Source organism: Zingiber officinale, chromosome 8A (assembly GCF_018446385.1).
Source record: "Zingiber officinale cultivar Zhangliang chromosome 8A, Zo_v1.1, whole genome shotgun sequence".
Lineage (NCBI taxonomy): Eukaryota > Viridiplantae > Streptophyta > Magnoliopsida > Zingiberales > Zingiberaceae > Zingiber > Zingiber officinale.
The window spans coordinates 87,328,196-87,337,437 of record NC_056000.1 but is presented as its reverse complement, the minus strand read 5'-3'; the positions used below and the strand labels follow the sequence as shown (position 1 = coordinate 87,337,437).

At 45.3% G+C, this 9,242-nt stretch overlaps 1 protein-coding gene across 1 annotated transcript; it reads left to right on the top strand.

Moving 5' to 3' along the window:
* Positions 1-3,701: 3,701 nt before the first annotated feature.
* LOC122012110 lies at positions 3,702-8,878 on the top strand. The gene is made up of 2 exons (XM_042568564.1): positions 3,702-5,036; positions 8,531-8,878. The coding sequence occupies exons 1-2, from the start codon at positions 4,756-4,758 to the stop codon at positions 8,565-8,567; spliced, it is 318 nt and encodes a 105-aa protein (XP_042424498.1). The 5' UTR covers positions 3,702-4,755; the 3' UTR covers positions 8,568-8,878.
* Positions 8,879-9,242: the final 364 nt, after the last annotated feature.

Genomic DNA, 9,242 nt, shown 5'->3' with positions numbered 1-9,242 from the left:
ATCCAAAGTGCTTTCAATAAGATAAGTTTTATCCATTGAAGATAAAAATTTATCTTCGGGTAGCGACTATTGAAGGCACCTTCCATGAGGCCTTAAAGATGCCTTCAACAAGCTCGAAGACGCCTTCCATGATTAGGCATTAAAGGTACTTTCCACCTCCTTGAAGGCGCCTCTAGTAGCTTCTAACAGACTCTAAAGCCAACTTCAGAGTTGACTTTTCTTTTGTGGGTGATTTCGGCTATTTAGAATTAAGCTCATCCAAACTTATCTTCCGGTCTTCTCCTAAAGAAGACTTCCACTCCGGCTTCTCGCCCCTTGGAAGCACCTTGCGCATCCTTATCATCTATCGGTGTACTCTTCCACAGTTTCTCATCCCTCGGATGTATCGAGCTCATCGACTCACTTCCCGTACCATCCTACTCATCCTTCTGCTCGACTTCTTGTGTTCCTAAGTTCCTGCACACATAGACACACGACATTAAACACAACAGAACCTAACTTAACTTGATTCACCATATTAAAACTACCACGGGGTACTTACATTGAGTCTTGGTGAGAATAACCCCTTTAGATGTATATATACTGACTCTGATTGCCACCTTACCCTGATTTTGACCACCACCTCACTTTGATTTTAAGTGACACATCATCTCTAGGTCCACTTACAACATACTATATCAACCCCCATTGTCAATTTACTTTTTTATTTATATTTTTCACTTATCTTTATATTTTCCTTTACTATAAATAATATTAATTAATATTTTAATTTATTATTTATAATTATATTAGTATTTTAAATAAAATACATTTATTTATGTAGAAATAATAATTCAATAAAAATAAATAATTATTTAATAAAAATATAAATAAACAAAAATTAAAAAAAAATATTAAATAGGGCAATAGATCCTTGTGTGCATCAAGAGGAAGAGGAAGAGGAAGAGTATAAATCATCTTTACTGTTTTTTTTTATAAAAAAATATGAGCCCGGTCCCACTATTTTGGGACCAGTTTATAGAAAAAAATTATAAATTCCACCCATATAATAGGGGTAAAATTTCAATGAGAGATTTATAGTATAAACTCATACTATAAATCGTCATTACAGATGTCCTAAGCTAGGACCTCATGACTCTAATTAAGTTAGCATGCATGTCATTTATGTATGTATTCAAAGATGTTAGATTAAAAGGCTGTAATAGTTCTTATAAAAACCTAAGCCGCATGAATTCTAGACAATCAAAATAAAAATTCGAATAGAAAAATCAAGAACATATGAGTATGGATCTTCGTTTCATCGATAATATGACATAAGAAAGTAAATACTGTAATTACAAATAACCTGAATGTAGCAGAATTGTCATTATTTTTCGTATGGAGCTCATCAATCCAACAATCCTATGGAAGGAAAAGAAGGTTGACCTTCCGAAGGAGTAAGGGTTGACGGCACTGAATCCTCTTCATCAATAGGGAACGAAGAGACGTCTCATAGATGTCTTAATCCTCTAGGGACTAACCCATTATATAGTGCACATCTATTGTCAACCCATAGATAATCATAGATGTGCGACTATAAGTCTATATATACTGAACATTTATTATCAGCATATAGATGATAATAGATACGGGACTAAAGATACATGGTCTACATCTAATAATCGAACCCAATAAGTATAAATTAGATCACTTTAAAAAGTTCAAATCGTATTCACATATACAACTTACAAATAAATCCACCTAATAAAAATAATTAAATCCAATAGGCTGACCTCTCGCACCAAGTCGACACATTAATTAGCACCTCCAATTAAGAGACAAACTCTTTGACCAAGATCGCATATGTCAACACCTCTCTAGATGCTATCAGTTATCCACCATATATATGCAATGGATGATCTCAGTTCCCAAACTCGATTATAGACTTATAGTTCCCGGTCGAGAGACTTTCGCATCATCACGTTCGCTTTGGGATTATTTTCGATCGGTGGCAAATTTTAGCAAGCAGCATCGTTGGCTCCACCTTGATCGATATCACTGAAATGGTGGCCTTCACTTAGGCATGCAGACCTCTAACTATACATATATAAACAAAAGGAAAAAAAAGAATAAAAGACATAGATGTTGACATTATTTTACTTGGGTCGGCTTGTATATCTTATCTCCTTTCTATTATATATGCTTCCTTTTTTGTTTTTTTTTCATCATGTATTGTTGTCTCGTGCTTATAAATACCAACTAGTGATCACTTCTCACACCCCTCAGCTTTTGAACAACATATATCGATGGTGAGATCATCCTTCTTAGTCCTATTGCTTCTGTTCCTCTTGCACACGAGCATTCATGTCGCTGAGTGCCGTATTCTCCTTCTCGATCAATCACCGCCGCAGAAGATACAGGGCTCGAATCTAAGGAAACAAATAGAGTACGTGATGGGATCAATGCCTCGGCCGAGAACAACAGATCAGGATTGGGCCGCTTCAAAGAGGTTGAGTCCGGGTGGACCTGACCCTCAACATCATGCTATGAATCCATAACTCCTTAATTTGCTTAAGTAGACCACTTATGTATGTGTCCTCTGTTTTTTTTTTTCAGTTTTTATTTAATAAAATAATTTGCAAATTCTCTTGTATGATTTAGAATTAGTTAATGTGGATTTCATTTTTATTATTAATAAGGAAGATATTTTGGTCTTTTGTCCTGAAAAATTCTCTGTTCGTGAAACTTTTTTTATCGACACTTTTTAAATACTTTCGAGACAGAAAAAAAAAGGTGTAAATATATTCACAGAATTATATATTGTGTGACTTATCAAAGTATTTTAAAAAATTTTAAATGTTCACAGTGGAAATCCTATCCATCCAACATTGAATTGGTACGTAATCATCAATTAATACACGATCAAATTAATTTTATATATATGAAATCCAAATTAAATACTGGTCAAACAGAAGCTAATTAAGCCTGCCAGAGTCGTCGTATTTTTGGACCTAATTACTTTCTTTCTTCTTCGTTGACATTGACGTCTGAACGATCGGAACCTCAACTCGAGTAGTCATATCGACGTCGGCATGCACTGTATCTTCGATGGCGAAGAGGACCTTCGATGGCGGCCGGCACGCAATCTTAGTGCGAAGCTGTCGATACATCCGTTGACTTTTTAAAGTGGGTTAATTATATATCCATCCAGTGTGTTTCTGAAGATTCCGGGGCCGGGTGAGTCAGCCTGCGCATTAGCTGAGTCAACACCATTAGATTTCTCGTACGTGGCCAAAAAAGTTATGACCCTTTTGATGTATCGAGAAGGCGCCAAATGTGTCGCGTACGTAAGCAGGTAGATGGTACGCGGTGGCTCTGAGAGGGCAACCAATTAACCATTCTGATCACTTTATCTCTCTCAACAATTATGCGTCGTATGCGTCGTATGTCATCTTCATTGGTTCCTTTTCCATCTCACCTAACACTCATTTTGTTTGCTCGACTCTTTTGATCTACCAAAATATATATAATAGATCACTCAATTAATATATATTTACATATCTAGATCATTTAGCATTACTACATACTTATATATAAGCTAGCTAGATAGCTAGCATTTGTAAAATTAATATATATATATATATATATATATATATATATATATATAGTGGATGTAGCCTTTAGGATTTGGGAGGAATTAAGAAGAAAGAGGGGATGTTTTGATCATTGGAGGTTCTAAGGATTTGATTTTAAATGGTGGCACTGTTCACTAAGGGAGAAAGGGGTGTTTTTTGGGTCCGCCGCCAGAAGGGCTTCCTCCTCCTTCCTGGCCGGCGTCGGAGCAGGCCGGCGGCTGCTGCTCTCCTCCACCTTCTGTCCTCCGACCTCCACTGCAGCGCTTCAACAAAGGAAGGGTCATTTTCTACCGCCCACTCCTCACTTCTTACCTCCTCCTCCGCTATGCTCTTTTAGGCATCGGATCTTTCTAGGAATGGCTAGATCTGTGACCTCAGGAGCCATCTCGATGCTCCTCTCCAATCCTTCTCCTGACTCGCCAACCGACTTGCCGGATACCCCCATCCAAATCGTCGATATGAAGCCTGTTGGCAGCAGCAGCACGCGTTTCACAGGCGACCACCGCGTTTAGGAGCAGGGCCTCCGTGTCCTGATCCGCCGCCTGCTGGAACAGGTGTCACCACCTCCAACGCCCGCTACCGTCTCATCCAGCGTTTGTCGACGCTTCTCGTCTCCACTGTAGCCTCCGGCGATTGCTGCCACCGCCGTCACTGCCACCTCCAGCGACCACCGCCGTCGTCGCCTCCAGCGACTGCCGTAGCCACCTACGGTGACCACCTTCGCCGCTTTCAGCGGTAGTCGTCGCCGCTTCATCCATGGTCTTCGTCCTCCGAGCAACCGCCGCCCAAGGGGTTACGATTAGTACTATTTATCTAGTTCGGCTTGCGAGCCGAGCGGGTGATTGGCCTACGTGTCACCATTGTATTCTAGCCTTCATGCCCCTATCCCGGTCTGCGAGCCGACGTTGTGATTAGACCACTCATTATCTTGCAGATCCATGTCACGTCCGGCATCGAGCCACCGGAACCAGCTGACGACTCGATTAGTATCTCGACCAGCTCATCCATCCATCCGAGGGCGCCCCCCGTGGCCAGGGTATGTCGCCGTATTCATTTTGTACTTATTCTATTGTCTTGTTATTATGCGGATGCTTATATATTCGTGGGACTCGCCTCGAGCATCGAGGTACCAGAGACCGGGATGACCCGGTCGCTGGCTGCAGGTAGCATTGACCGGAGGATTTCTGACAACTTGGTCAACACAGAAGACAACTCATCCTCCAAGTCATGGAGATGTGGTCAACATCCCAGCCACGTCATCCCGGAGACTCCGTCTTCCCAGATTCCCGACATGATCAAATTGGCGCCGTCTGTGGGAACACACCTGGTCTGGAACGTGAAGACGGACGACCCGGAAAGTTCCGCCATCCTCATGGCCTTGATGGGTTTCGACGAGTATATCATATCCTCCTCACTCCACGGGTATTCCAGCTATATTCTCTTTCGATCATAGAATTTATCATAGTTTCTCGAGCAAGGATTCCCGTGTCGATCGGCCGGGTTTCCATCATATCCGAGCCACCAGCTCGATGCCAAAGGCTCCGAGCTGATCGATCGAGCGTGTATATTATCCGAGCCACCGGCTCAATGTCGAAGACCCCATGCCGATCAGCCAGGCGTATATTATCCGACCCACCGGCTCGATGTCGAAGACTCCGTGCCGATCGGTCGGGCGTATATTATCCGCACCATCGGCTCGATGTCGAAAACCCTGTGCCGATCGGCCGGGCGCATATTATTATATGCCACCGGCTTGATGTCGAAGATCCCGTGCCGATTGGCCGGACTAATATTATCCGAGCCACCGGCTCGATGTCAAAGACCCCGTGTCGATCGGCCGGGCGTATATTATCTGAGTTGCAAGCTCATTGTTGAAGACCGTCGAGCGGCGACGTTAAAGTTTAGAGTCAAACCGGCGACTATAAAAGCCCCGGCTTGAAGACCGTCGAGCGGCGACATTAAACTCTAGAGTCGAACCGGCGACTATAAAAACCCCGGCTTGAAGACCGTCGAGCGGCGACGTTAAACTCTAGAGTCGAACCGGCGACTATAAAAACCCCGGCTTGAAGACCGTTGAGCGACAACGTTAAATTCTAGAGTCGAACCGGTAACTATAAAAACCCCGGCTTGAAGACTGTCGAGCGGCGACATTGAACCCTAGAGTCGAACCGACGACTATAAAAACTCCGGCTTGAAGACCACTTCATGGACCAATTCATCGGATGTCCTTTCCCCCCCCGTTCGGGGTCGAGCTTATTAGAGCGTGTATCTCCCTCGTTCGGGGTTGAGTGACCGGCTTATCAGATATTTTATCTCCTCCGTTCAGAGTCGAGTGATTATTATTGATATCAGAACAGTTTCAGATATTTTATCTCCCCCGTTCGGGGTCGAGCGGTCATCACTGGTCTTGGACCAGCTTATCGGATTTTCTATCTCCCCGGTTCGGGGTTGAGTGTCTTCACTGGTCTCGGACTAGCTTATCGGATCTTCTATCTCCCCCGTTCGGGGTCGAGCAGTCGCCACTGGTCTCGAACCAGCTTATCAGTTATTTAATCTCCCCCGTTCGAGGTTGAGTGTTCTTCACTGATCTCGGATCAGCTTATCAGCGCATCGTATTTCTTATCTCCCCCATTCGGGGCCGAGCGGGTGTCGCTGGTCTCAGACCAGCATATCTGATGTGCTATCTCCCCCGTCTGGGGTTGACCGGTTTCCATTGGTCGCGGACCTGCTTAGCGATTTCGCCTATCTCTCTTATTCAGGGTCGAGCCATCTTTAATGATCACGAACAAGAGTGTCCACTGGTTTCGGACCAGGATATCTCACGGGCTCTATGCTCACTCGGCTAAAGACTTTCACTTCCATGTGCCTTCGATTCACAGGCTACGCTCCAGTTCAGTCCACGTGCGATGTGCTCGCTCGGCTAAAGACTTTCACTTCCATGCGCCTTCGATTCACAGGCTATGCTCTAGTTCAGTCCACGTGCGATGTGCTCGTTCGGCTCATGACTGTCGCTTCCATGTGCCTTCGATTCACGAGCTACACTCCAGTTCAGTCTACATGCGATGTGCCCATTCGGCTCATGACTTCCGTCTCTGCACATTCGATTTCATGGGCTATGCTCCCGTTCGGTTTTCGGGCTCCACTCCTGCCCAGCGCTGCAATTCGCCTCTTGATCGTTATTTGTCCAGGCGCTCACTTAGCTTTCGCCCGATGGTTGGCCTGGCAGCAGCTCGGCCCTATCTTTCGTCGCTCAGTCGACACTTTGGTCTCTTGGCCACATTTTACGACAATCCGATCGGCATTTTAGGATCACCTGTTGGTCATTCTCTGGGCTGCTCGGTTAGCACTCTCGTAGCCATCCGACTAGTATCGCTCGGTCGTCCATTCGGCCACACGCTTGAACTAGGTCGCACGCACGACACTTCCTAGGTCGCCCAGTCGCATTTTACAGTCATCCAGTCAACATTTTTTGATGGCTCGGTTCCCATTCTCCTGATCCTTCGGTTGGCATCCTTGTGGTCACGTGCTCGACATCGTCCGCCCGGCATCTATCCACTCGATCGACATCATTCCGATCGCCCAGTCGGTATCTTTGTGGTCGTGCACTCGGCATCGCTCGTCCGCTCGATCTTCTCGTTATCCCGCATGCCGCTCGGTCTACTATCATTTTACTCGTCACTCATTCGATATTATTTTCGTCGTGCGCCCGGCATCGTCATCGCTCACAAAGATGTTTTCGTTGCTCGTTTGACATTTGACTGGTATCTCACTCGGCATCTATCCGATTATTGGCTTAGTACTATTTCTCATAGTCCGCTCGGCATTGTTTCCATCCCTCATGAGACACCATACAACGATTGCTCGCGTAACATTATGCGAGGGATTCAAAGATGGGATTTTGTTATCGAGAGCATTTCAGCTTTTGCGAGAGCGGTTCGGCTTTAATGAATAACTATCTAGTTAGTCGGACTTACGCCTTCTTCGACTAGACTTGAAGGGGAAGCTTGTGATGCGGATGTAGCCTTTAGGGCTTGGGAGGAATTAAGAAGAAAGAGGGGGGTGTTTTGGTCATTGGAGGTTCTAAGGGTTTGGTTTTAAATGGTGGCACTGTTCACTAAGGGAGAAAGGGGCGTTTTTTAGGTCCGTCGCTAGAAGGGCTTCTTTCGCCTTCCTGGCCGGCGCCGGAGCAGGCAGCCGGCTGCTGCTCTCCTCCACCTCCTGTCCTCCGACCTCCACTGCAGCGCTTCACTAGAGGAAGGGTCATTTTCTTCCGCCCCCTCCTCGCTTCTTACCTCCTCCTCCGTTATCTGCTCTTTTAGGCATCAGATCTTTCTAGGAATGGCTAGATCTGTGACCTCAGGAGCCATCTCGATGCTCCTCTCCAATCCTTCTCCTGACTCGCCTACCGACTTGCCGGATACCCTCGTCCAGATCATCGATCTGAAGCCTGTCGGCAGCAGCAGCACGCGTTTCACGGGCGGCCACCGGGTTTAGGAGCAGGGCCTCCGTGTTCTGATCCGCGGCCTGCTGGAACAGGTGTCACCACCTCTAACGCCCGCTACCGTCTCATCCAGCGTTCGTCGACGCTTCTCGTCTCCGCTGCCGCCTCCGGCGATTGCTGCCACCGCCGTCACTGCCACCTCCAGTGACCACCGTCGTCGTCGCCTCCAGCGATTGCCGCAGCCACTTACGGTGACCACCTTCACCGCTTTCAGCGGTTGTCGTCGCTGCCTCATTCATGGTCTTCGTCCTTCGAGTAGCCGTCGCCCAAGGGGTTACGCTTAGTACTATTTATCTGGTTCGGCCTGCGAGCCGAGAGAGTGTTTGGCCTACGTGTCACCATTGTATTCTGGCCTTCGTGCCCCTATCCCGGCCTGTGAGCCAATGTTGTGATTAGACTGCTCGTTATCTTGCAGATCCATGTCGCATTCGTCTTCGAGCCACCGGAGCTAGCTGACGACTCGATCAGTATCCCGACCAGCTCATCCATCCATCTGAGGGCGCCCCCGGGGCCAGGGTACGTCGCCGTATTCATTTTGTATTTATTTTATTGTCCTGTTATTATGCGGATGCTTATATATTCGTGGGACTCGCCTCGAGCATCGGGGTTCCAGAGACCGGGGCGACCCGGTCGTTGGCTGCAGGTAGCATTGACCGGAAGATTTCTGACGACTTAGTCAACATAGAAGACAGCTCACCCTCCGGGTCATAGAGATGCGGTCAACATCCCAGCCATGTCATCCCGGAGACTCCGTCTTCTCAGATTCCCGATAGGATCAAAATATATATATATATATATATATATATATATATATATATATATATATATATATATATATATATATATAGAGTTTTGATCTCCTGCACAGACGCGCGCGCGCAGGAGATCGGTCAGTTTTTTATTATTTTTTTAATTTTTTAAATATTTTAAATTTCAAAAATCAATTTAAAAATTTAACATTTCCTTATATAAATTTTTAATACCTTAATATATCCCCTTAACATATTACAATACTCAATAAATACTTAAATTAATTTTATTTTAATTTTTTTTTAAAACCAAACACTATAATCTAATTGGAAAGCCTAAACCCCAGAGGTAAAATCTAAAAAAAAAAATAGTTTTAA

What these genes read in the sequence shown, in the direction of transcription:
- LOC122012110 (XM_042568564.1), top strand. Translation starts at nt 4,756, where the DNA reads ATGACCCGGTCGCTGGCTGCAGGTAGCATTGACCGGAGGATTTCTGAC. An exon ending in ATATCCTCCTCACTCCACGG is followed by an intron (nt 5,037 to 8,530) that starts GTATTCCAGCTA and finishes GTTATCTTGCAG; the next exon opens with ATCCATGTCGCATTCGTCTT.